Source organism: Panthera leo, chromosome D2 (genome assembly GCF_018350215.1).
Source record: "Panthera leo isolate Ple1 chromosome D2, P.leo_Ple1_pat1.1, whole genome shotgun sequence".
In the NCBI taxonomy this organism is placed as follows: Eukaryota; Metazoa; Chordata; class Mammalia; order Carnivora; family Felidae; genus Panthera; species Panthera leo.
In genome coordinates this window covers 61,292,345-61,318,914 of record NC_056689.1, presented here as the reverse complement: position 1 = coordinate 61,318,914, position 26,570 = coordinate 61,292,345, and the positions used below count along the sequence as shown (strand labels likewise).

Here is a 26,570-nt window from a genome sequence, read left to right as displayed (position 1 = left end):
AGTTTCCATATATTGAGTGTTTAAGTGGTTTTCCCTGGAAAGGTGGTCGGTTTCTCTAGAAAGATTCGTTTCAGCTGTGGAGCAGTTGCATCATGGAGACTAACAGGTTTCTGCTAGAAGAGTCTAGAACATCACACAAGTGCCTTGGATATCGCCAGGCCCAAATGCTTGATTTTACAGCTGTAAGCGTTGAGGCCCAGAGAAGTCAAGCCACTTGCTCAAGGTCACAGAGCTGATTCTCAGCAAAACCAGTTGTGCACATTCCCAGTCTGGCGCCACTCACTTTCCACCGCTCCTGACCCTGCCCTGTAAGGCCCTTGGTTCTGTCACCAGGGGAGAGGGAGGGAGAGACAGTGGGAGGGCAGGAAGCGGTTGGTTTGTGTCGGTCACAGCTGCTCACTTGGCTGTGCCTGCCCCTTGCTCCCTCATCCCATCCCTCTGTCTCTGCTTTCCCAGCCCTGAGCCAGCAGCCTTGTCTGCCTCCTGGCTGGAGTCTCCTCTGTTCATTGTAAGGAGGCGGGGGTGGGGTGGGGGTGGGGGTGTCCTTCCCACCCTGGGAGAGGGCTTGCTCGGGTGGGCTGGAGACAAGGCACTCCAAAGTGGGGAGAGATTTGGGGTGGGAGCAGCGGAACTGGATTAATTTTGCAGATCCAGGGGACTGGGAAATAAATCATGTTTTTAAAAAGACAGGCTTGTTTCTGGTCCATTTCCCATTTTCCTTTGGAGAGCAAAGGGAAGGCCTGCTTCTGGGGGGTGCTGGGGGTGGGCATGAGCTTGGGTTGTTCCACACTTAGCAGTGGGGCTCAGTTTCCAGAGGCTGAGGGATCTTTTCCTGTCTGCTCCCCACTCCCTGCCCAAATGCCCAAACCCCAAGGGCCTGGAAGGGCATCAGACCCTTCAAGACGATTACTGAAAAAATTACCCAAGCAGCAGAGACCTTATGTGCATGTAGTTTAGGTGGGCCAAGAGCCCCCACTTCTCCCGCCCAGGGTTTGGGGGTGCCCCCTGCCATTGACGAGGACAGCAGCAGCTCCCCTCATCTTCTAGCATGTGTGTTGGCACATCACTGCTCACAGGCCAAGCCCAGCCCGCCATGTCGTTTTTAAGTAAAGTTTTATTGGCACACAGCCCATTCAGTCTTCTACAGACTGTCAGGGGCTGCTTTTGTGCTGTAACAGCAAAGGTGAGTAATGTTGACAGAGACCACATGGCCCACAAAGCCTAAAATATTGACTCTGGCCCTTTACAGGAAGAGTGTTAACCCCCGTTCTAGCAAAACGAGCCTTCCTGGGTTCTCAAGGCCTGAGCCAAATAATTGCCCTTGGCTCACTGAAAGAGGTTAACATTTCCCGAAAGTTTTCCTTCTGACAGCCCAAAAGAAGCCAGAATGGAAGGTGTACAAGTAACAAGTGCAGCAGAGATGGGTAGAGATGTGGACCCTCTTAGCTGGGTTGGCACAGGGCTGAGTGGGGCCAGATGGGGCTGGAGTGGGCCTGGTGCTGGGCCTGCGGGGTGGTGAGGATGGCCTTGCTGGGTGGCAGACCACTGGGCCACATTTGGGGTACAGCAAAAGGGAGTTAGAGCCCCAGCAAGGCGTGGCACCAGGTAATGAGGCCCTCCCCATTTGGAGTTCAGGCCACACCAGCTTCAAGCCTCAGAGGTGTGCCTACCTTGTGTCAGCCCTACCCGGGCATGAAAGTCGGGCCCGCATAGCTCCTGCCACCCAGGAAGCTTCTGGCTGCGAGTCCAGGTGAGAGACTCTGGCCGTGGAATGTTTGTCTTTGGGGTGCAGTCTTCCAGAGCCCTCCACCCCCGATTCCAGCTGACCTCGTGTTTGGGGGTGTCAATGGGAAGGCATCTCTGACTGGGTGCTAGCGTCTTCTTGGCACATCCAGTATCGAACACCGTCTGGTTCTCGTCCTTGTGACTCCAGTAGGGTTTTCCTGGTGCCCTAAGGTTGGTTTGAACGAAGCTTCTGGGAGATGTTGCCGATGGTAGCTAACCGTCGTTGAGCACTGACTGTAGTAGGCACTACGCTGAGCACTTTTTGCGTATTACGTCATTTAACCCTGGTAGCAACCTAGAAAGTAAATATATCATCTGTGTCAGTTTTTACAAGGGAGGGAACAGGTTCAAGGAGGTTAAGTAAGTCTCTCCAAGGGGAGAATCTGCACAGTCAGACTCCAGAGTCACTAAACCCCTCTACCAGAGCCCCTCACTGCTGGTTTACAATGAGAGCAGGAAGTGACTTGCTGAGTAAGGGGGAATTAGGTGCTTTAATTTATGACTAGCATCAACTGATCACCTGGAGTCTGTAGCCCCACACCAGGTGGACACCGTACTAGCTGTGTGACCTTGGGCAAGTTACTTAACCTCTCTGGTTAATTTTCTTCATCTGCAAACTGGAGGGAGTACCTAACCATTGTAGGATTATTCTGGAAAGCAAAGGAGTTACTATATTTCAGGGCTCAGCGTGACTCTTGGTATACAATAAATGCTACACGAACCTTTGCTGCTGTTATGATTATCTTTACTATCTGTCACTGGGTCAGGCGGCTCTCCGGGCCAGCACTGGGTGCCTCTCAGACTCGCATCTCAGTGTTTGCTTCTTACTGGCCCCACTGCAGCCAACGCTGTGCTCTTTCGGAGGCGACGAGAAGTTCAGCAGAGAAAGCAGCAGCCCGGGGTGATCCCAGACCTGGTTCCATTTCCGGCTCTGCTACTCTGTGCTTGTGGGAACCTGGGCCAGTCTCCTCCCCTGTAAAATGGGGCGAAAAATGCATACCCACCTCAAGGGACTGTCAAGTGAATGAAGCACTATATACTCTGGGTAGACTGTCAGTGCTTTTAACATGTTGACTCTCTGATACTCTGGAGTGGTTCACACCGTTGATCAGGCTAAGAGCTATCTGCCTCATTATAATGTTATCGTATTACATATGTCCTTTTAGGCTCTTTGACTTTACTCCTCTGTCTTGGCAGAAGGATAACTTCTAACCTCATTTCACAGATAAGGAAACTGAGGTCCAGATCAGACATGACTGTCTGAGCCTGAGATAGAGACCCCATCTCTGATGGTCACTAAAGGTCCCGGGCCTTCTGGGTTGGAATTGGGGCGTGAGACTCTAAATGAGTCTTCTTCCTTCCATTCTGCCAGGGCCTGTCTTCCTCATTGGGTAGGGCTGGGTCAAGAGCTGGACAAGACATCAGAGCTCAGTGGTGTGGGGCCTCAAGACTGGAGACTGGCCTTGGACTCTCCAACCCTGATGTCTGAGGGTCCAGGTCCAGGCTGCTGAGCCTGCTGGCCTGGTGAGGATCCTTGGAGCCACCAGGCCCTGTGCGGCCAGCCACCCACCCACATGGCCAGAGAGAAAGGTCCAGGCTGCTTTCTCCAGGGCAGTGATAACCCGTGGGCCCAGTTCCAGGCGGGGATTGTGTAGGATTCTCTGTGCTCCAGAGGATTCCTGCGTTTCGGCAGACACCTCATTATCCCCGTCCGTCCCAGCCGGCTGTGTCCCAGCGCCTCTGTAATCACTCAGGCCCACGCCCAGCAGCCAGCCCAGGGCCAGGAAATCACTCCCCTCCCCTCCCCCGCCTTCCGCCGCCAGCCCAAAGCGGCGCCTGCAGCCACTTGCCCGGTGGACCTCCTGCCTGCCTAACGGTTCTCTCTCCTCCTCTGATTCTCCTCTCTCTCCTGCTGCTGCTTGCTCTCGGGGGACTCGGAAGTGTGGCTCTCCAGCTGGGCTGAGTCTCCCAAGAAGGACGTGACAGGTACTGCCCTGAGTGCATGTGTGTGAGCATGTGTGTCCGGGGGCACGCACGTGTGGGAGCCGGTGCCCGCCGGCCGCGGTCCGCATGCTTCCCTGTGATGCGTAGCAGCCCTTTGTCGGCATGCCGGCCGTCCCCTGGGCCCCCTCTTGCTCTTCCGCTAGCCGTACTCGCTGCCTTCCTTACAACCCTCTCTAGGCCCCAAGTCCAACCTTGGAGGCTTAGATGGGTGATGACCACATAGCACAGTGTGTAAACAGATGCATTTCGGACCCAGAGGTACGGGTTTGTTCCCAGCTCTGCCATGTCCTGGCTGTGTAAACTTAACCTCCCTCAGCAATGCACTGCCCCCTCCCAGGGAGCCTGGCACACAGAAGGTGCTCAGGTGATGGTGAGGCTACCATCATCCTGTACGTGAACTCAGCTGGTCATCCCTGTGAGGTGGGCCAGCCAAAGATGGTCAGTCCCACTTCAGGCAGTTACCTTGAGGCAGAGAGCTGAAGTCTCAGCAACCCCTCCCCGCCCCAACCCAGCCTGGTTTCCAGGGGCCCTCACTGGGGAGCTGCAGCAGGTTAGGGAATCCTGTGACTGCTGTCGCAGCCTCTGAGCCCCAGAGCTTAGAGCTGCCTCTGCCTCAGTGGCCTTGCCAGGCTTTGGGCTTCGTGGCCCAGGTTTGGGCCTCAGGGACTTGGGCCTGTGCCTTGTGCCTAGGCAGAGCTGGGCTGGGGATCAGGGGCTTCCCTGGTCTTACTGGCCAGTGGGAGAGAAACCTAGACAGCAGGGTTCTCAGCTGCTAGAGGAAGATGGTGGCAGGCAGAGGGATGGAAATTCCAGAAGGTCTTCTAGGAGCCCCTCCATTTCTGAGAGTGCTACCTCACACACACGCACGTGCACGCGCACACACACACACACACACCCATTCTGCCCAAACATGTAGCAGAGATTGAAGCTTGGGAGCTGGGGAACAAGGCAGAAGGGTCAGAGGTCACAGGGGCTGGGCCAGCCCCCACTGTCAGTCAGCCAGAGGCTTGGCCCCACCCACCACAGCTGTGGGTAAGAACATGGGGGGGGTCGACGTTTTGGGAGGGGCCCAGAGGAGAAAGGCAACAGGCAGGAGGACCCCTTCCCTGACCCACGCTCCTCGCAGCCATCCTTCTAGTGTTGTCTGTGACGAGGGCCTGGGCCTGACTAATCACTGGGCTTCTGTCCCTTTTTCCCCTCTCCACGAGCCAGTGAGCCAGAACCCACTTGGCCCACAACTATACATTTTATTCATGAAACGTATAGCCTGGCCGCCCAGGGGCCTATGGAGGAGCCGGCAGGCTGAGTCCAGCCTGGGAGGAACCCGTTGTGAGGGGCTAGAGAGACCTTTGGTCGAATGCCAGGGTTTCGTCGGGCGGGGGGGGGGGAGCGGGTAAAGGACAACATGGGAAGCCTGGGGTGGGGGCTATCACAGGGCTTGGCTTCTCAGGATGAGCCCAGCTGTTTGGAGTGAGAAGCTGAGGGGAAGCAGTGTGGGCTGGGAAAAACCAGCCAGACTGGGAGTTCAGGGCTGGAGTCTTGGGCAAGTTGCCAGCTTTCTCTGGGCCTTGGTTTCCCCATCTGGAACGTCAGAGAGTGCATGAGACAGTAAGGGGCAGATGTGGGGGATCCTTGTAGGTAAGAGTCCTCGAGCTGCATAGCCTGGCATCTCCCTCCGAGTGGGCCCAGGGGGCTCAGACCTGGTCTCTAGCTGGCAAGTAAACAATGCTTGCCTGGAGGTGGGGTTGGACAGAGGCATGTTTCAGGGACACAACCGCAGCCACCCTTTTCCTGGCACGTGTGGCCCTTGCCCTGAGCTGCCTGCTGGTTCTGAGGCTGCAGGGGAATCTGAAACCCTCCCGCTTCCCCCCAAATATCCCATTTCCTGTTTGTTTTATAAACACTGTCTGTAGTTTACTTAGGACATTAATCTTGTCACCTCATTCCATGCCAGAACAGCCCATTGAGGTAGGTACTTGTACTGTACCTGTTTACAAATGAGGAAGCTAAAGCTCAGAGAGGTTAAGTGTCTTCCCCAGGGTCACAGAGCTAGTAAGGGCAAAGCAGGACTGGATCTCAGACTCGAATTTTATGCTTTCACATCATGAATTTCAGGCAGTTGAGGCCAGTGCCAGTCCTGGGCATGTACTCTCATCAGGGAGACTCTGGTCTAAAGCACACAGTCTGATTGGGGCACAGTGCCCCACAAGAAATCCAGCAGAGGACAGGAGTGAACCCTGCGGCTGGAAAAATCAGGTGACTCCTGGAGGGTCAGAGATGGTTAGGTAGAATTGGAGTTGGTAGAAGAAGGGAAGGCATTCCAGGCAGGGAGAACAGCTAAGGCAAAGGCTTGGAAGTAAAACCCTACATAAAACAGTGTGGTGGGCACACAGTGCCCTCAGTACATGTGTATTGAATCATGAATGTTGCCTGGGATGGCCCGGGGCGGGGGGGCAGCTATGTGTCAGGGAACTTGGGGGACTCAGATTGTCAGAAAGACTGAGCTTGAATTTGGCCTTTATTCTGGAGGCAACAGGGACCCATTGAAGGTGTTGGAGCAGAGGACTGACTTGGCAAAAGCCTCATTTAGAAGTTTAAGTTGGCAGCGAGGATCAGGCAAGAGCCAGGGGTCCATCCAGGTGGTAGTAGGAGGAATGCAGGTGTGGGGCAGGGCTCCAGGGAACTGCCAGAGCCCTAGCAGATCCAGCTAGGGGCTCTGAATAACAAGGGGCCCATCCCTGGATGAGACTGTTGCAAAGTCCCCTTCCAACCTGGGAAAGGGTCTCTCTCTAGAAGAAGAAGTACACCCCTTCACCATGCTTCTGTCAAACCCTTCCCATCTAAAGACCAGAGGCTCCATCCACTGCCCCTGCCCTTCCTCCTCCTTTGGGCCGACTTCTCCAGCCCCCAATTTTCCAGGCCTTGGCTGGGAGGGGATCCAAAGCAGCCTTTGTGAGATGACATCACCCACCGGCCCGCCTGCCGAGTGGTTTCTCATCTGGATACCTGCTCCCAGCTCATGCCTGCCCAGGCAGCCCTGGGCAGGCAACACCCTAAGAGGCAGATGCCAGAGTGAGCTGGGAGCCTGCATGTGCTGGGGGAGGGGAGAGCAGCCAGGAGCACAGAGTGTCTGTGTCCATCTGTCCATCCCACAGCCTTTGGACTAGCTTCCAGGAAGTGCCATCGCCTGTCTTCTTGTGCTCTGGAAACCCTGGAGAACATTCTCTTAACTTTTCTACCTGTGTCCCAAAATGTCAGTCTTCAGAAAGCTTAGGCCAATTTTCCAAGGGGTTGGGGGGAGGGGGGCGGAATTTTTCCCCTCTTTGAAATCTTGCCTCAGATTTCCTTGGCTTGGATTAAAATAAGCTGAAGTCTCTCCATTCCCCATCACCCCTGCTTGTCCTCTCTAGCAGCTTCTGGCCACAAGCTCGTCACTCCTTGCTCCTCTGTCCTCTGTTTCCCCATCTCCCCTTTTTCCTTTACATAGTTGTCTAGCTTCCCTGAATTTCAGAGGTGAGGCCTTGCCTGGTTTATCTGTATTGGCTCAAAACAAACCACTAAATCACTCTGTTCCTATCTCCGCCCATTTGTTCATTTCATTCATTCATTTTGCAAACACTTGCTGAATGCCTGCTACCTAATGGACCCTGTGGTCTGCCCAACAGATGTAGCAGCAGTCAACGAGGAACCCACACTCCAGTCTCCATTAAACACCAACCTTGTGCCAGGTGTGTGAAGATAGGGTGAGGCAGGGTTCCTTTGGAAACCGAGGATCAGTGGCTGTCTGTAGGTGGCAAATGGTAGAGAAGTTCAGAACACAAGAGACCGTGTCTGGTGAGCTTGGGTTCAAGTCCCAACTGTGTGACCTCAGGAAAATTGCTTACCTTCATGAGCCTCAGTCTGCCTATGTGTAAAATGGGTCTTTGACAGATCCTACCACATAGGGTTGTTGTGAGGATCCAGTGAGAGGGCAAAATGATGCAGTCAGGTGCTTGGCATAGTGCTGACCGTGAGTGAGCACTGAGGGCCTGCTGTTAATTGTCAGTATAATCTGGGCTCTTGGGATTTGGAAGCTCTCTAAGCCTCTGGGAGCTCCTCTTTTCTGTTTGTATTGGGAGTTTTTCTTTCCCAGAAACTGGAAGGGGAGCCCCTGTGTCTCACAGGGCAGGGGCTGGCCCTTTTTGTGTTGGGTGCACTGAAGAAGTGCTCTTGGCCACAGGGGCACTGGTGTCCCCCCAGGGGCACAGTGGGAGGGAGCCTCTGTCAGCACCATGCCTGGTGGGCAGGGACAGGCTCAAAGGCTGGCCCCATCTGAGTGCAGAATGGGTTGGCCCTGCTGCCCAGCTGTTGGTCGCATTTCTGCCTGAAATACAATCCTGGCTTTAGTGGAGCTGTGCGTGTGCACATCCATGTGGCAGGACAGGGTCCCTTCCTGGTCTCCAAAGGGCCGAGCTGGGGCCGTAGGGCCCACACCCTATGGGAGGAAACCACCAGGGGTAGTGGGTTTCTTTCCTTCCATTGCTCCCCGCCCTGGGTTGGATGGAGCCTTCTGCATAGAAAGACCCAAAGGTCTAAGCAGTGCTTCTCTCCCCTGGCCGTGCACGGGAACCATGGGAGAGGAGGGGGTTCTAAAAAATACCCCAGACCAATTAAAGCTGGACCTCTGGAAGTGAGACCCAGGCATCAGTATTCTTTAAAAGCTCCCCGGGCGATTTTGTGGGGCCAAGTTGAGGATCATTGTGTTAGAAGAATGGGTGTCTAGAAATGGAAATCAGCGGCCATTCTGTAATGGAAAGAGAGATGGGCTTGAACCTGAAACACTGTTTGGTTCTCTCCATGGCAGCTGTGTGAGCTAAGGCAAGTGTCTTGTCCTCTCTGGGCCACTGGGTTGTCTTTTGTGAAATGGGAAGGTGAAAAGGATAAAATGGGACAGTGTCCATGCCTGAGACAGAACGTTTGCCAAGTTAGACTCAGGTGTGTAACGAATGTGGCTGTAGGCTAAAGCATCAGGGAACCATATGGAACCCAGGGACGCTCAGCCATTACTGTAGCCTTGCAGGTGGTGTGAATTCCCCAGCCTTCCAGGAGATTGGCAGGTATATAGGATGGTAGACACATAGTTAAAGTGTGCTAGACATTCCCTTTGGGCTGGGGGTGGTCTGGGAAGGCTTCCTGTAGGAGGTAACCAATAGGTCTCTGGTTTGTGGATCCTCTCAGCTCCTGGCAGGGCAGGTCCTGTTTTAGGCGTTTCGTCTGCACCTCCACCCCTAGTGGTGGTGATGGAAATAGACATGGAGAGGTTTAAGCAGCATGTCCACTGCCACACAGCCAGGAAGCCAAGACGGGCACCCAGTCTGTCCACCTTTCAGCCTGGTGCTTGCTTAATGAATATTGCACTGGTCCGCTGGCTGAGAGGGACAGAGAAGTTGCTTGCTCCTGGGAGCTCCAGCCCGCCTGCCCTCCTTTTGCAGAGCCCCACCTTTTGACCCCCTCAACTGCCAGAAAGGGTGGCTGGAGGCTTCCTGGAGCCTGACCACAAGGCCCAGCCCTAAAAGACAGAGGGAGACTGAATCAGTCTGCATGTGGCCGGAGTGAAGCAGGCCTAAGACCGGTCTGTCTGCACCAGGCCCTTGGGCTCTGTGGCAGCGCCTTGGTGAGCCGAGGGGCAGACGGAGCCGAACTTGAGGAAAAGCTGGCAGGGGGCGGGCTGGGCTCACCGGCTGCTGGCGCTGGGACTTTCTTCTTGGGTTTCAAGTAAACAGTCTCGGCCCTCCTCCCCCTCCCCTGCCTCCACCCCTGGCTCCTCATTCGATGGGTCTCATGTGTTTCTATTTAAGGGTTGCGAGTAAACCCCAGTGATTGGCGGCCTCAAACCCTCTTGACTTCTCGCCTGGGCCCGGGCTGTGGAGACTTCTCTCCTGCTCGCTCCCTCTCCCTCCCGAGGGGAGGACCGCTGCCTCTCTTTTTCTCTGGGTTCACAGGGGCTGGGGGAGAGGCACGAGCCCTCCTCCTTGCCTTGCCTTGCCTTGCCTTTCTCGCTCTGCTCTGCTCGGCCTCAGCCCTCATGGGCGGCCCTCCCGTCCCGCCCCTGCCGGCCAAGGGGTCTGGGGAGACCACGTCTGCACCAGGCCTCTCCTGCTGCTTGCTCGTGCCGGGCTGTGACTGACTCATCGCAGCGGCAGGCTCTTCCTCTGAGTTTCCAGGGCCTCCGCTCGTCCCCGGCTGTCCCTCCCCCCCACTCCGGCCCGGCTCCCCATGTCCCCCGGTCCCCGCGGCGCAGCGGGCCGGTGTGGGGCCTTGCTATATGGCCTGTCCTTGGGGCCCGGAGAGCTGCGAGCCCTGGCTGCGGGCGGCCCCTCGGAGCGGCAGCGGCGCTGGCGACGGAACAGCCTCCCCCGAGGCCGATGGACAGGGGGCGCCCCGGCCGCGGGGCCATGGCCGGCCGCTGGCTCACCGCGTGCTTTCTGCCCTCGCCAGGTGCCGACACCAACGCCGAGCCCATGATCCTGGAACAGTACGTGGTGGTGTCCAACTATAAGAAGCAGGAGAACTCGGAGCTGAGCCTGCAGGCCGGGGAGGTGGTGGATGTCATCGAGAAGAACGAGAGCGGTGAGTGCCCAGACGGCCGCGCTGGCTCCCGGGACGGACGGACGGACGGACAGACGGACAGACAGACAGACAGACGGACTGACGGTTGGCTGGTTTTGTTTCCTACCTCCTCCCCCACCTCTGCAGCTGTACGTTATTTCCATCTGGTGGGGAGAGGGCCGAGGAGGCTGAAGTTTCCCCTGTTGGTTTGGGCTGCAGGCCAGCACTTTGCCTGGTGGTGGAAGAATGTCTCTCCAGCTCGGGGAAATTAACCGGCTTGTGTGCATGCAAGGGCAGGGTGGCAGCCGCCGGTGCAAGGTTCCCAGCCTCTGTTCAGGGTCCCCGTGCCCACTGAGGCCACAGGGAAGGTAGCTCCCAGCTCGGGGGCACCTTAGGGCAGCGTCCCCTGTTGGCACCATCGTCCAAGCCAGGGTCCAGGCAAAAAGACTGGGCTCTGTGGCCGCTGACTCTCTGGTGGGGAAGGCAGGCCACGACGTCACTGTAGGGGCCAGGGTTTTTGGGCCCCTGGCACCTTGTCTGAGGAAAGGCCAGGCCTGTGGGGGTTGGCTAGTGTCCGGGTGGGGAGCTGACTGCCCGTGCAGAGCTGAAGGCTGCCAGGACCTGGGAAGAGGGCCCAGGCAAGGGGATAAGGGAGCCAGGGAGGGCCCCACAGCAGTCGCCCTGTCCTTGCAAGCTGAGGCTTTGTCTCGTCCAGGCCCTGCCAATGGCTATCTGGGGCCCCTGGTTGCACGGTTCTCACCAGGTGAACACAAGTGCCTTGGTGCCCTTGGCAGCAGACATCTTTGCAGGTGGAAAAAGAGAGGGCCTGGGTCTGTCTGAGGGGCAGGGCCGGGACATCCATTAGCGGTTTCCCCATATCCTGCTGGGGCTCCAGTTGGTTCCTAGGGTGTTTTGTTTTGGTTTCAGTTAGCTGCCAGGGAAGGTCCCTTGCACAGGATCCTCTTTGGGCTGTATTTGGACACTCCCAGAGGGGAGGGGCCTGTTTTCCTTTTCCTGTCCTACTCCCTTCCCTTCCAATATTTTAAACCCTGAAAGGAAGGTCGACCAAAAGGTGACTGTACTCACTCTGTAGACAGAGTAACTGAGGCACAGATGGACTGTGGGGAAGTGAGTTAGTGAGTAACCTCAGGGCAAAAGCAGAACAGAATGGGGGCATTCCCAGGCCCCCGATTCCTATGCCTATGGGCAGCAAGTAGCTGTAGAGATGCTGAGGAAATCCCAGCAGGCCTCCTGGGGGAGGTGAGCTCAGCTTCCTGCTGCAGGAGGCTCAGGAACTGTGCTCCCTTGAGAACAGACCTGTGATACTAGCACAGGTCTGACTCCTGGCCCTCCTGGGTCTGGGGTCTTCACAGACCCTTCAGAGAGGTCAGTCTTTGTCATTGTACCTGGTGTCATTGGCAAGGTGGTTGGCAGTGGCATTCCCCACCCTGTGGAGCTACACCCCTAGCTTAAGGCGTGAGCCTTTCACCCCCAGGTGCCCACACTGGTCTCTTTCCTGCATAGGTTTTGTCTTCAGCCTTTGTCACAGTACCAGGCCTACCTCCCCAGCCCCACTTCCCATGCCTGCCCCAGGGAAGCAGGCATTGTCACAGGGGCCTGGCTCTGGAAACCCTGAGTACCTCAAGAGCCAAAGGAAGGGATCTCTGATGGTAGAATTGGAGGCAGCAGCTGAGACAGATGTTTCTGGAGCTTGCTCCAAGGGGAAAAATGGGCCCACTTCTCTACATAGGGTCAGGGCTGCTCAGAAATAGAGTTCTGGCTTAGGGAGCCTTGTGCCATTTCACCTGCCTGTGTCACCAGTACGGCTATATAGCCCAGCAGGAGGAGTGAGCCCCCACGTTTCTGCACACCAGCCACTGGCCAGGATGGGGAAGACCCCCACCCAAAAGGAAGTCCACACGCTCGAGACTGATTCCCAGGGGCAGACATCCTCCCTCTACCTTCCCATCCCACACTCAGGACCCTAGGAATGCTTAGAAGCCCTGCCTAGCCATGGGGGAGAGCACACCTGGAAAAAGTGTAGAGGCACCTCCTCTTCTGAGGAGTCCCCGATGGCTGTGTGAGGGGGGCTCCAGCAGCCTGACTCCCCAGAGCAGTCCAATCTGACACATACCCCCTCTGAGGGAGCTGCTGGCCCTAGAAGCAGGATTCTGCCCCACCAGTGGCTGAGGCTGGGTAGCTTCAGATCCCTTAATTCCTCTGGGCCTCAGTTATCCCTTCCGTAAAATGGAGATAATTTGGTGGCTGTTTGGAAACAGGAACTGGAGTAATGACCTCCCTGAGCCCTCTCCCAGGTCTGAACTCTGTGGCTGGGAGACTCTGTAGGGCCCTAGGTGTCTGGTAGAGAGCCTCCCTTGAGGTGGCTTTTTGACTTCTCTAGGACTTTTGTGTCTTTATTCTTGGTGGAGATCACTGCTTAGCAGCAGATGTCTGCACAGGGACCTTGGAGTGCTCTGTCCACCATGCAAACCCACACTGTCCATTGCTGTCAGAAACCAGGAGGCCTGGAGTGTACAACCAGTTTAACTAGAGAATCTAAGTGGGTGGAGAGGAGAAAGCAGAAGGACCAAACTGCAGATCCTTGGGACAGTGGTGTCCCACTTCAAGGAAGCTGGGTGGCTGAGGTGGGGGAGGGAAGGCGTGTTGTGCATCCTGTAAGCTGGCTTTGGGAGGAGTGGTGAGTGAGGCTTTTGAACTCTGTAACAAAGACCCAATTGTTATGCCTCTGACCTTGGGACACAGTGGGCGTGTTGAGGCATTTCCACTCCAGTGGTTGGGGCAGCAGCCCCAGTTAGCACCATTCCCCCCTGCCCCCCTGCCCAGGGCCTTGCTTTGCCCACCAAGAACCAGGACTCTGCCTGTGTCCCCTTCTCTCTTGGCTGGAAGTTCCTCGAGTAGAGTGTTCGTAGCGGGGTCCACCAGCCTTTGGCTCTGCCTGTTCATCCAAGCCCTCTGGCTGGGACCATAGCCACCAAGTGATTTGGGGTATCGTTGTGCCAGCCCCCAGCTTTGGGGGATGTAATCTCCTTGGTCTAGAGAGAGATGTGTCTGGAAGGCAATTCAGAGTCAGTAAAAAGTAAACACCAGGGGCCATTTCATGAGTATCATTTTACCAGAATCAGGGAATGACCCTATGCGGTAGAAGGCCCTTTAACAATTTTGTGGCTGAAGTAACAGGCTAAGAGGTTAAGTCATTTTCTTCGAGTCCAACAGCTGGGATCTCTGCCCTCTACAGAGGACATAGGAGGAGGGTGAGAACTGTCCCATCCCGGGTAGGATCACCAGGAGCTGGTGGCGTTGCATGTTGGGGGAGAGACAGGGGCTGGTTGAGATGACCACAGGTCTCCCTGTAACATCTTTGAAGGAGGAGGACTCTGTGTCCCACCTTCCAACATGGTGATCATAGATAGTGGGAACTCGTGTTGTTAATTGTTCATTTGAACTTGGGGGCAAGCGCCAGCTGAGAGGATCTGAGGAGGGTGCCCACTGCACCGAGGACAAGCCTATTCCAGGGAATGTAGGTGGGCAGAAGTCAAGAACACCCAAAGTGGGTGGCTTCAGGGAAAGCCTTTTTGATCAAGCAGTGGGCCTGGGGCCCAGCCAGAAAGGACTCTTTTTCTCCTTTGATAAACAGGGACAAATCTCTCAGAAAGATTCAACAGCTTTGCTTGCTTTGACAACAAGCAAGGTGTGCAACAGCTGCTGTTGTCTTGTCCTTGGGAACCCCTCCACCCTCTACCCTTCACATACACAGCATCCCCTGAGATGCCTCCTTTGTAGGACATTCTTGTGCCCCAAAGACCACACTGGCTTCACCTTCATGCAGCTATAATCTGGTGGGATATCTTGTAGAGTGGTGATGGCAAGGTCTCCGTTGCTCTGGTTGCTGATCTCCAACTTGCCAGGATTGCTTCCTCCTTCTTAGGAATAAAGGTCGGGGGAGGATGTGAGGATATGAGTCAATAGATGGCTCATTGTTTTCCTGCCTCACCTTTTCTTCTCTGAGTCTTCGTTTCTTTCCTGGTATCAGCATGATAACCCTGGGAGTTCTCACACTTCCTCAGGGGCACATAGCTATAGGACTAGCATCAAATCATGCTGGCAAGGAATTTTGAGCTCTGCTGGTCCACCCAGGTGAGAAATTGTACAGGTGACAAAACTGAGCCTTGGGGAGTCTGCACATCTCAGTCTCCTCCAAAATCAATGCTTTGGTACCAACTGAGTAGTGAGCAGAGGACAGAAATCCACTCAGACTTGCTCAAGAGACTACTGAAAGGATGCAGGGAAATGTCCCTGAACCCAAGGATGTGAGGGGCATCCCAGCCTCACAGGAGCTGGGAACCAGAAAGTCGGCACAAGCCAGATCATCTCTCTGTCTCTCTCTTGGGTGTACCATATAGATTTAAAGCCCCCCTGCAGTCTTCTCACTGCAGACCAACCTCCATTCCCTTCCTGTTCACTCATAACAGCAGCCCGTTCACCGGCTATTGCTCTGTCAGGACCAGACTGCATGGCTTTTCAGTTGAGACAACTGCCACCAATGGACTGTGGCTCCTGGTTCTCGGAGTTCAAAATTTCAAGTTTGAATCTGAATCTGATTGGTTACTGGCCAGCCAATCAGCAGACCTTCCATGAGGTGGCCAGCCCCAGGCCAATCAGCTGTGTCCAGAAGTGTCATGGGGTATAAACCTGGCTACCTCACCAGCCTCCTCAGCAGTGGCTGGTGGAGAGCAGCTTTTAAAGAAAGGACATGCAGAGGGGTAAAGTACCCTAAAACATGTTGGGCTGCAAACTATTTACTTGTTCAGCAGCTGTGTGTGTGGTGGAGAAACAAAGAATCAGGAATCTGAATAGTAGGTTGAAGATCGAATATTACCCTAACTTTGTGATGTAAATAGGAATCACTTTGTTTCCTCATGAGTAGAAGGGGGCAGTGATAAACACTGCGTGGGCTTTTGGGGGAGGGGGTTAATAAAGTATAACCATTTATTATTTGCTAAATATATTTATTAATAAGACTGATAAGCTTTCAGATTTTTGTGTCATATGATGGTTTTGTATCGAGAGAGATACTGCATTCTTCAGCCATATATTTTGTGAGTTAGAATTTCTTTCTAACACTGAGGTTGTATCTCTTCTGTTATTTAGCTGTTTCTTCTTGAACATTGTTATAACTGGTTCTAAGTGAGCTTCTTATAAGGGAGAATCTACATAGTGTTCATTTATTCACTCATTCGTTTATTTCACAATTCTTGAATACCTCCTTTATCCCAGGCCCCATGCTAGTTTGGTGCGTACCCATAAGGTTCCTGCCTTTATGAAGCTTAGACTCTAATCGATGTGAGCATTCTGGGTACTTAAGGGGTGGACTGTATTGTCAGGCTGGGGTGGCTTCACAGAGTTTACGGTGTCTTCAGTGGACTTCTCTTATGTATCTTCTATGTCTTCTGCTTAGATTATGTGCTTACTAAGAAACCACCTGACTGCTAATTCAGATTGCCATGCTACCCTACAAAAGAGATAACCCAATAAAGATACGATAGGCTGTTTCTAGAAAGGCAGGTTAATCACAGTCTGCATTGCAGACTATCTCTGGCAGGCAGGTGTCGTCCGCTTTGCCTGCGAGGGAAAGGGCCACAGAGCATAGATCCAGGAGCAAAAGCTAGCATCCTAATTCTTCCTTGGGCCCCCTCAACACAGCTTTATATACTGCAGACTAGAGATTGTTTTGAGAATGGGATTGCAGGACAGCCTAGCAACGTAAGATATGGCTTCAACTTAGACAAGCCTGGTTTTCATTTTCACTTGGTACTTGCTGGTGATGAGTCTGGGAAAGTTACTTGGGTCTCCTGAGCATCAGTTTCCTTGCCTTTAAAATGGGCATAATTGTACCCACAGCTATAGGGTCAATGTATGCTGATTTGAAAGGAATTCCGTGCTTAGTACAGGGCCTGGCACACAGGAAGTGCTCAGGACGTGCTGGTCGCCAGGAAGACTGCTGGACTAGGGCAGCTATGCCACAGATTGATCTTGGCACCCACAGCAGGCCAGTTTTCCTCTATGGCCTCCATTTCTCTGCCTGGCCAGAGAATGGATTGCACTCAGTAGTGTTAAGGATTCCCTCAGCCCTGATGGTTTGCAAGGTGGGTAGGGCAAGCAGGGAGCTTGCTGCAGGGTAGCAAAGGACAGAAACCATGTTGGAGACCAGAGTCGCAACTTTGGAGCCCTGGCTTGGGTAGCTGTCCTTGCCCCAGTCTGTGACAGGAAAGGAGTTGGAGAAAAAAGTAAGTTCCCATTGGTGACCCAGAGACCATACCCTCACAGGGCCACAAGCTTCGAGCAAGGCTGAGGGAAGAGGAGTGGCTCACCCATGACATCCTCATGCTGGCTGTCCCGCAGTGACCCTGTTGCATGGTGCAGAGCTGAAGCACTGGGGTTGGTAGGAGACTAGCAGAGTCAAGGAAGGCTGCCTGGAGGAATTGGAGGCATCGCGCTGGGCCTTAGAAGGAGGTTAGGTAGGCAGAGATGCAAAGGAACTCTAGGTCCACATGAAGGGGTGGAGGGGTGCGCCTGGTGGGGCCACCTCCGGCGGGTGCATCCTGATGAAGAAAGTGGAAGCTGGGCGGCAGTGGAGGGGGAGGAAGGATGGGGCCATGGGAACAGATGAACAGGAGAGGGACGTGAGGATGTGGCACTTGAGGCAAGCAGTCCCAGCTGTGGGGAGGAAGGTGGCAGGGGAAGGTGTGTCCGGGAACCGGAAGTCACTCTTCCCTCGAGTGAGCTGTTGTCCGGGAGGCGTCCCAGGGCTTGTCAGCACTGAGCACTGCCAGCCACCCGGCTGGAGCCAGCTGCCAGACGGCTGGGTGGAACAGTAGCCACCAGGGTACTCTCTTGTCTTGCCTCCGCCTGTTCAGGCAGGACGAGTAGGGTGGCTGGTCACTCCCACCTCACATTGGCTCTGTGGACCTGTCGTGTCCCAAACTCCTCTGAGGCCATCACCCTGGAATAGTCATTTCTGAGCAAAAGATGTGTTTTGGTGGTGACCTTGGAAATCCAGCTGACATGCCAGTGTGACACCAGCTGCTCCTCTCAGCCCCGGGGCAGCACAGCTTGGCTGCCTGCCTTCCCTTTTGGGGGGCACACAGGTTTGCACTGAGTTTGCACGGGCATCTCCAAAAATGCTGCTTTTCTGGGTTTGAACACCAAGGGACTACTTAAACCACACACTGCCCAGACCCCAGCAAGGCCCATCTTCACGCGAGCCGTCGTCACTAAACCCCTATTATTTGACCAGGTGCCAGGCTGCGGCCCAGAGGTGAAGGAGGCCCACATGGTCCCACCCTCACGGGGCTCCCATGTAGTGGTGAGATGGTCACAAGTAAACCAGGAAAATAACTGGAGATTTTGAAAAGTGCAACACAGGAAATAGGGCACTGTGACCCTCACGTGAATAAACAGCGAGAGTGGGTAATCATGTGGCCAGGGAAGGCCCCCCTGAAGGCCTTCTGTGCTGAGAATGCGTGGAGCTCGGTGGGCAGAGAAAAAACCAGATCGGTTTGGGGAGCACGGTGGCGAGTGAGGGCAGAGAAGGGGGAGAGGCCAGGTGGTACCACGGCAGGGCGCATTCTACATACAACAGCCACCGCGTACCTGGTAGGAGTCTTGCAGTGTAGCCACCAGGCGACCCCACTCCCCTCCCCGGATATACCCTGGCCCAGGTGCCCAGGGAGCAGGCACCACTGGACACCCCCTGCCCGTTCCCAACGCGCACACTCATGCAGGACCTTTCGCCAGTACGAGCGACAGGTCTCACCGCACGGCTGAAGCACAGGGAGAGAGTTCCCCACACAGCATTCCCTCCGCTCTTACATAACAGATTTCCACCCTGCCATTGTGGCACTTTCTGGGGAGTATAATTTGTCAGGACCTCAGGGAATTTGGGCTGAGTAATTGCCCCTTGTTTCTTCCCCCCAGATGAACCCGTGGCTGTGTGATACTACATTCTCAGCAGTTGGGTTTTCACTAATCACTCGTGGTAGTGGGGTTTACCGCCCTCCTCTCTATCAGCATCTTTTCAGATTCCGTAACCTCACCCTCTGGGCTCCCAGTGCTGGCCTGCACTCCCTGGTCTCCTCACAGGAAAGCCAGGGTGACCCAGTTTAGCTAGTCACCCTGTGATGCTTGGTGGGAGCCAGTGTCCCCTGGGACTAAGTGGAGAGCAGCTCGTGGCTCATGGAAGCCCCAGCTTCACTTCTACCTATGTTTAAAATGTGCTTTATGGAATTTTGGGGGGATTTTTGCTTGTTTGTTTCATTTAATCGTCTCAGCCTCCACTTCACATTTCCCTTCTTAGGCATGTGCTTTTTAGGCTCATGCTAAAATATATTTGCCTCCCTTAAGCTTTTATTGGACTGAACTGTGGGGAAGTGGCCCAGGCTCCATGGGAGGTGAGCGAAAGCCAAACTAAGAGAAAGCGTCTGCCAAGGACTGGCCATAAAGTGAGCGAGCCACGAGTAGGTTTTTGAGATTGGTGTGCAGATCTCTCTCTTCTGTTACACCTGGCCCATCAACATTGCCATGAGTGGCCCTTGAATCACCATGCCCCAGAAACTTGTGGGTTTATTTTATTTTATTTTTTTAATGTTTACTTATTTTTGAGAGAGCATGGGTGGGAAAGGGGCAGAGAGAGAGGGAGACACAGAATCCAAAGCAGGCTCCAGGCTCCCAGCTGTCAGCACAGGGCCAAACGCGGGGCTCAAACTCCTGAAGCGCGAGATGGTGACCTGAGCCGAAGTCGGACACTTAACCAACTGAACCACCCAGGTGCCCCATAAACCATGCAGTTTATAAAACATATTAGTAAGACAAAGGACAAATGCTGGCATTGTGCTTCTCAGAGGTGGAAATTGAAGCCCAGAGAGGTTAAGTGACTCGCCCCAAGGTTGCACAGCTGGAAGGTGGGGGTGTGGACTTCCAACACATGCCATTTATCCACTGTTTGGAAATCTGGATGTTTGCATTTCTCTTCCTTGTAGATTTTACTTCTTTAGAGAGCCATGCCCCTGAGTGCTCTGCTATGTGAGTTCCCCAGGCCACAGAGAGCAGGGGAACAGAAATCAGTCCTGCTGAAGCCCTGTCTGGGATAAGAGAAAAGTAGTCCAAAGGGAAGTTTCTTGCAGAAGAGTCATGTGCATGCTCCAGTGTTTGGCTCAGCCAGGTCCATGGGCCAGGGCTGAACTGGATGGGTAGATGAGTTAGGGGCATTTGTGATTTCCCCAGAGATCTGCTCACCAGGGCCATGGTGGGTGGGGCTGAGGGTGTGCAGGCAGTGCTGGGCAGGACCCCAGCCCTCTCTGCGTTCTTCTTTGTCCAAATAAACAATGTCCTGCCCCCTCGCCTTAACCTCACCAGACCCAAAGAAGAGCTGCCTCTGCCTCCTTCTCCCCCTCCCACGACATCTTTAATCTCAGCCCTATTTGAGTGACATCCTACATGCAGGAAATGCTTCCATACGCTGTGGTTTGCTTATTCAGTCGCCAAATAACGTACCTACTATGTGCCCAGCACTGGGGTGTAGCATTTGACAAGAAGCAGCTGTCCCTATCTTCCTGTCACTGAGGGGATGGCGTTCTAGGGATCCCTCTTGCCTGCAAGATAAAGGCCCAGATGCAGTGAGTCAGTCATTTTCACAGTGTACCTGCTAAATGCGAGGCAGAAAGCACAGTGTAGCTGGGGTTCTGTGGTGTCATGGAGAGGACAGGGAGGGCAGGACCAGAAGGCTGTGGGTTTTCATGAATACTGTTGGGTTCAGAGATGGGACAGTGCCTGGTCAGGGCAGTCTTCTGGAGAAGATGGGCCTTGAGCAAGTTGCTGAAGGAAGAGGGGGCTCCAAGCCGAGTTGAGTCAGAATGACACCTTCCAGGGCTCAGAGGGTGGACACAAACAAGCATAATCTGGCCGCTGTGTCTGAGGCTGCCTATGGGAAAGTTTTCACCCAGCAGGGAACAGGCTGGGGGTGTGTGTCAGGGGCCTCAAAGGGCCCCAAATGTCAGGTGAAGGAGAGATTTCCCCCTTTCTTTCCCACCAAGCTGAGGGAGACCTTTCTGACGATCTGCCCAAACCTCTCCTTTGTCAGAGGAAGAACAGAGCCTGGAAAATTGAAGCTCCTCGCCAGTGTCATGTGGCGAGTTCATGGCTGTGCTGTGGCACAGCTGTGGACCACTGGTGTAGAGGTGGCTGTCTCCGAGGCCCGCTGGCATCTCCCAGCATCACTGAGGTCTTGCCACCCTCTCTAGGCTGGCCACACCCCATCTTGCCCCTGGCTGACTGACTGAGGCTCCCTGACCCTGGGCCCTCAGCCTGGTGCTAAAGCTGGAGCCTAGAGGCAGGCCCCAGACTCAGAGGTGCTTCCTACATGCTCTTAACACTGTATGTTCAAACAGACTGATTTTTCAAACATGGTGACTTCCTTCCTGCAAGATCATCTTCAGATGCCTCACCTTGAAAATATGGACTCCCCGCCGTTTAGCGACCCCACTTCTCTGGGCAGTTCCACTGGCTGGCTGTGGTCTCCCCCCAGACCAGAGGCTGTGCCTCCTCGGCCCCGCTTGTACCTCCCTAGGAAGGTGTTGAGGTCGCTGTTGAGGTTGGCCAGGCATCCAGTCCCGTGTTTCTGGACACTCTGTCTTCTTTTGTTTGTTTTCTGTACTTCTAACTGGCGCCTTTGCAAGGCCCCAGCCTTCTCTCTGCTCAGCGTGCTCACCGTCTTTTGATTACCACAGGAGTTTGAGCTGCTGTGGTCGGGATGCACGCGCAGCAAGGCCTGGGTCTCGGGTCCTACAGGCTTCTCCCAGTCCTGGCCTGGCCATGTGACCTCCCTGTGCTCTCGGGGACTTTCTGCCAGTTCCAGCCACCCACTCGAGCCACTGGCTCAAGGGATTGCCACTTGGCACAGTGCTTAGGGTGTCATCTCAACGGGCAGGGCGGTGCTATGCCCTCCTGGAAGGAATGCCAGGCTTTATATAAAAGGATCTCAGGTCAATCTAGGTTCTGAGCTCAGTTACCCACTAACCAGGTGGCCTCTCTGAGCATCACCTTCCCTCATAGAATGGAAATGTGATCGGGAGTGAAGACAGTGGCCACGGTTCTGTTCCAGATACCAAGCACCCCACTCCCGTGACCATCCTGCTTTTACCAAAACTGGGCAAGAAGCAGGCCTTTCATCTCAGTACTTCCAGAGTTCCTAAGGTCCCTTCTAACCCCTGGGGCTCCAAGAGAAAACCAGTTTCAGCTTAGAGGGAGCAGGTGAGGGGAATTTGACCATGTTGGTAAGCCTTCAGCCAGCTCCCTAAGCAGCCAAATGGGTCACTGGCTGCAAACATCCCTGGGTTTGTAATGATGATCACAGGGCTCGTGGGCTCCTGGACACCTTTGGAATGGGCTTTGTGAGGCCAAATGCTTTGCAGATTAAATTTCTGGACAAAGAACAGCTGAGAAATAGTCCTGAGCTTTGCTAAGCCATTTCTATGCTATGGCAGCAAAAGGGGCGTGTGTGTGTGTGTGTGTGTGTGTGTGTGTGTGTGTGTGTGTGTGTGTGTTCGTTTGTTCGTTCTGTTCCCTAATAAAAGGGAGAGGCGTAGGCAAGAGAGGAAGAAGGTCCAATCCCGAGCCTCCCTCTCTTCTTCAATTTGCATCAGCCAATGGGTACCGCTGGTGCTGCTGTGTTTTCCAGGATGGTGCTGGTAACAGAAGGAATATGATTAGTGTTATGGAATTTCATGGTTGGGGTTGGGGGTGGCTTTTCCCCCCTTTTTAAAATAAATGTTTTGAAGAGTTGCCCTGGAGAGCTGCTGAAAGCAGAGGCTGACGGACATTTTTGGTCATGTCAGACGAGGACAGGATTATCCAAGTGAGCAGGGGTGTCTCTCCCCTTCAGCGGGGCTGCAGGGTTCCAGGGCCGTCCTGCCAGAAAGCGAGCAAAGGGCCGTAATCACAAACAGGCTGGGATCAGTTACAACCAGAAGTATTACTTTAGACTCTTGGCTTTGATGGGGAAGAATGCAGTTTTCCTCACCCCTCCTCCCCCATCCTTCTCAAGTTAAACAAGATCTGTGAAAGCAATAGCTCTGGGATATAAAGAGAGGCCAAAATCCAAAGCAGCAAGGGGTCTCAAAAGCCCAGCATGGGAGGGTTCCCCCAGCCCCTGCCGATACTGGAACAGGGGTTTGCCTGGCCTGTTCACTGCCCCCCCATCCCTTCTTGGGTGAACCGGAGAAGCACGTTTTCCCAGAGTCTTTCTTGTCTACCTAGGGCATCCTCACCTCTATCTTGCCCACTTGGCTCTTCTGCATATGCAAGCTGGCATTTTCTTCGCGTTTGCAATGTACCTGAGCACCGTGGGGAGGAGGAGGGGGCAGGTGGGAATGTAATGAAAATAGCTTAGCACACTGGAGCAGGTGATTCGCCAGCTTCTTCCCTGATCAGCCTGTGCAGACAACAAACTAATGAGGCCCTCACCCCTTGTAGCCATGACCCGGCCCTGGGGGGATCTGCTTCTCAACCCCCCTCTCCTGCCTCGGCCAGCACCTCCTATCTACTCCTTCACACTTGGGGATAAATAATACTACCCCCTGGAGTGTTGGCACCGTCAGGGGCGTGCTTCCCCCGTCACTGGTGCCTGGAGCAGAACCAGGGTTGGCCAACATGTAGACCTCCTTGCCAACAGAGCAGGATTTTAACTGACTGCTCCTTAGAGGAGAGGAAGGAAGTTGACCTCATCCTCAGGCTTTGCACAGAGAGAGTGAGCATCCAGGCCTCCTGCCTCAGTACCTCCCTTATGAGTGTGTAACCCCACTCTTTTGCCTCACTGCACAGCCAGACACAAACTCACCTCCTTGGACTTCAAGGGCCCCCACTTTGGGTGAGGCCAGAACATCTTGTCAGCGCTGTTGTGGCAGCGGACAGGAGGATTCTGTACCCCAGGGGCCTAACCTGCCTTCCGTACCCCCATCTCTCAGTCTCCTTGGGGCCGTCCCACCATCTCAGGGCCCTTGGATGGGAAACGTCATTCTAGAAGTGGATTCGGGGTTGGGGAGCCTGAATGGAGTCACAGCCCAGTTTGGTGGGACACTCACATTCTAGTCTAAGGGCCAGGTCAGAGCTGGGGAGCTGGACCCGGTGACAATATTGCTCACTTACTGGGGAGTGAAGTTATAGCCTGTCATGGCTGAGGGTTGAGACTCAGCTGAGGTGTCTTGGGCCTGTCACTGCCAACACCTACTTAAAGGAGGGAAATCTTCATCGTCCACCTCAACCCCCAAACTTAAACTTGGAGTAGGCCTCCCCACCTTAGGACCATCCAGACACCCTAAAGTTGGTCGGGTGACCCCATGGAGACTGGGAGAAGGCGGTATGGAGGGCAAGCTAGGTCGGTGACTTCCCAGCTTCCGACCCTCTCTGCCATCAAGGTGCCAGGATATTCCTGCTGACCATGGTGGCATATTGATCAAAGACCGACCCTCATGCAGATTGGAAAAATCAAACCAAGCAAACCAACAGAGCTGAACAAGGAAGACTTGATCCCCATGTCCTGGAGCTGATGGTCTAATGGAGGGAGCAGACAGTTCCTGCTTCTGACGCAGCTGAGGGGACCGTGGTCGTTGGCGTGTCATGAGGCATGGTGGTGACTGTCTTTGGGTGTTGGAGCAGGAGGCACCAGAGATTGACAGGGAAAGGTAGGAAGGGGCCCATCACTGGTTGGTGACCAGAGTGTCAGTCACACCATCTGATCGATCACTAACCGTGGTGAGTCTACAATGAGACACTTGGACCTGGGTAGTCTCTGGGGCATCCAGACTAATGGTATGTGTTTGGAGTGTAGCCTCTTCTCCTTGGATTTGAATAGGATCTCTACCAGACCAGCTCTTAAGAACTAGCAAGACAAGAGGGTACCCAGGGACAGGAGAGACAGAAAGGGAAATGGGGCGAGAAAAGCTCAGGGAAAGAAAGAGCCTGTTCCTAAATCACCATAAACCTGGTTGGGCCTTCGGGATGGTTATCCCAGGATCAGAGTGTTTGGGACTCAAGTTAACCTATTTGCTGCTTTCTAGAGACTATTAATATCAGAAGCTATAAGGAGGGTGAGAAAGGGATCACCGAAGCACCTCCTGTATATCAGACAGCGAGCCAAACACCTTTCTTCTTGTAATTCCTGCCACTGCCCTATAAAGCACAGGTATCATGACTTTCATTTATGAGAAGGCTGAGGCCCTGGGAGCTCAGGTGATTTGCCAGCTTCTTCCCGGCACACTCTGCTGAATTCTGGTTAATTCTCTGTGGTTCTTTGGGCCCTGAGTAGGGCACCATGGTGGGGAGAAGCTATTTTTGGTATAGCCTTCTCCCCACTCACCCTCTGGGTGTTGGGGACAGCAGGTCTCTGGGGCTGCCCATTCCCAAGCTCCAAATTGTGCCCACCAAGGAGGAGGGCTTTGTTTGTGTTTCCTGTATGAGAAGCCGTGACTCCAAGAGTCCCAGTGGAGTCCTGCACCAGCCAGTGGGGCTGCTTTGAATGGGTTTGAGGAGGGGCCGCTCAAGGCCTCTGCATTCCTCCTGGAGCCTCACCCAGGCCGTCGGCTTGTCCCTGGTGCCAGTCCTGTAGGACCTCCCTGGGCTTTGCCTTTCCATTCCAGAGAAGGGAGAGGACCAAAGGAAAATGGCCCATTCAGGTGTACACGCTGATTACACGGGAGCCCTTCCAGTGGGAGGGTCAGCTTACTGGGTGATCTTGGGCAAGATATGCAACAAGCAACCAAAATCTCCTGGTCTCAGGTCCCTGTGGGCAAATCCTCCTAGGTGAGCCATGAGTCAGAAGCACCTCGTGAATTTGGGGGGACTGGAAGAGGGATGCCACCTAGGGGCTGTGTAACTGTCCTGGGCTCCAGCAGGGCAGAAGGCCCCGGGCCAGAGGGATGAGCGCTAGAAAGAAGCCCACAGCTGACCCTACACTGACCCCAGGAGCTAGACTTTGAGAGATACTTGAGGATAAGGAAGCAGGAGAGACTTCGGTGTGTGGGTGGGGAAGCCAGGGAAAGAGGAGGAAGTCTTGAGCTCATTTGTCATGGCATTTCACTTTCAACAACTATTTACTGAGTCCCTTCTTTGTCTGAAACACTGAGCTAGACAGGGGCTTGAGAGGATGCCAGGATGAGCAAGCCTTGGCCTTTGTCCGTAGAGAGCTCTTGGTCTCGCTGGGGGAGATGGCCAACCCAAACCTGAGGTCGGGGGTGCCGGGGGAGCACAGGGGCAGAAGAGCAGAATCACAACTGGCAGGGATTTGTAGGAAATGGCAAAAGTGGTGGCTTTGAAAGATGAGGCCTGGGCTTAGCGACTGATGGATCTGGGAGAGCAATTTTGGGGTCTGCTGGGTGTGCACGAAAACAACATAGAGGGCACTTCCTGCCAGGCTGCATGGAAGGCTTGTGTTCAGATCCCACTCTGCCACTGGGTAGCCAGTCTGGGGCCATTTTGATCCTCAGTTTCCGTATCTATAAAATGGGGGTAATATTTTGAAATCCATGTGGCCATTGAGAAGGTTGACTGAAAAAGTTGTGGAGTGCTGTATTCGTTTTCTCTTCTCTTCCCCGATAGACATGGGCGGGCCGCCGTCCAGTCTGGGCAGTGAGTTGTACTGGGGGAGCAGGGGTGGGAGTCCATCAGGCTCCTGAAATTGCTTGGAAGAATAACCCATCCGCCCCCATCTACCTACAGCCCACAGACTTTTCAAAGCATTTTCCCATCTGTTATTTCAGAGTAGCTCTCTAGGGCTAAGTAGGCCAGGTGGCTTTGTTTCCATTTTTTCAAAAGAAGAAACTGAGTTTCAGAAGGGTAAATGGTTTGCGCAAGACCTCAAAGCCTACTAATGGCCAAACTTGGATTTGAATCAAGGGGGTGCATATTCTTAACCCAACGTTCCTTTTGCAACATCAGTGTTTCCCAAGGAGTGGGTTGTAAAAATGTGTGGTGGACACAGGATTAAGTGGCATGGAATCCTGTCACGAGACAGTTATTTGACTTCTCTTCCACCGCACGCTGGGTCAAGGACACAGTCTCTGTTTGGCGCTTCGGTGTTAGCATGTGCTGATGTTGCTGGCCTGTTTGTTTGTTAGAAAAATCTG

At 54.1% G+C, this 26,570-nt stretch overlaps 1 protein-coding gene across 4 annotated transcripts in view; it reads left to right on the top strand.

Moving 5' to 3' along the window:
• The window catches only part of SH3PXD2A (SH3 and PX domains 2A), a 235,296-nt gene that overhangs the window by 174,054 nt on the left and 34,672 nt on the right, over positions 1-26,570 (top strand). For 2 of the 4 annotated variants that reach the window (XM_042907912.1, XM_042907911.1), the window contains exons 7-8: positions 3,727-3,771; positions 10,267-10,398. In XM_042907912.1, the coding sequence (XP_042763846.1) occupies positions 3,727-3,771; positions 10,267-10,398 (177 nt within the window). The remainder of the gene's footprint in view (positions 1-3,726; positions 3,772-10,266; positions 10,399-26,570) is intronic. The other 2 variants (XM_042907910.1, XM_042907909.1) reach the window with 1 other exon arrangement.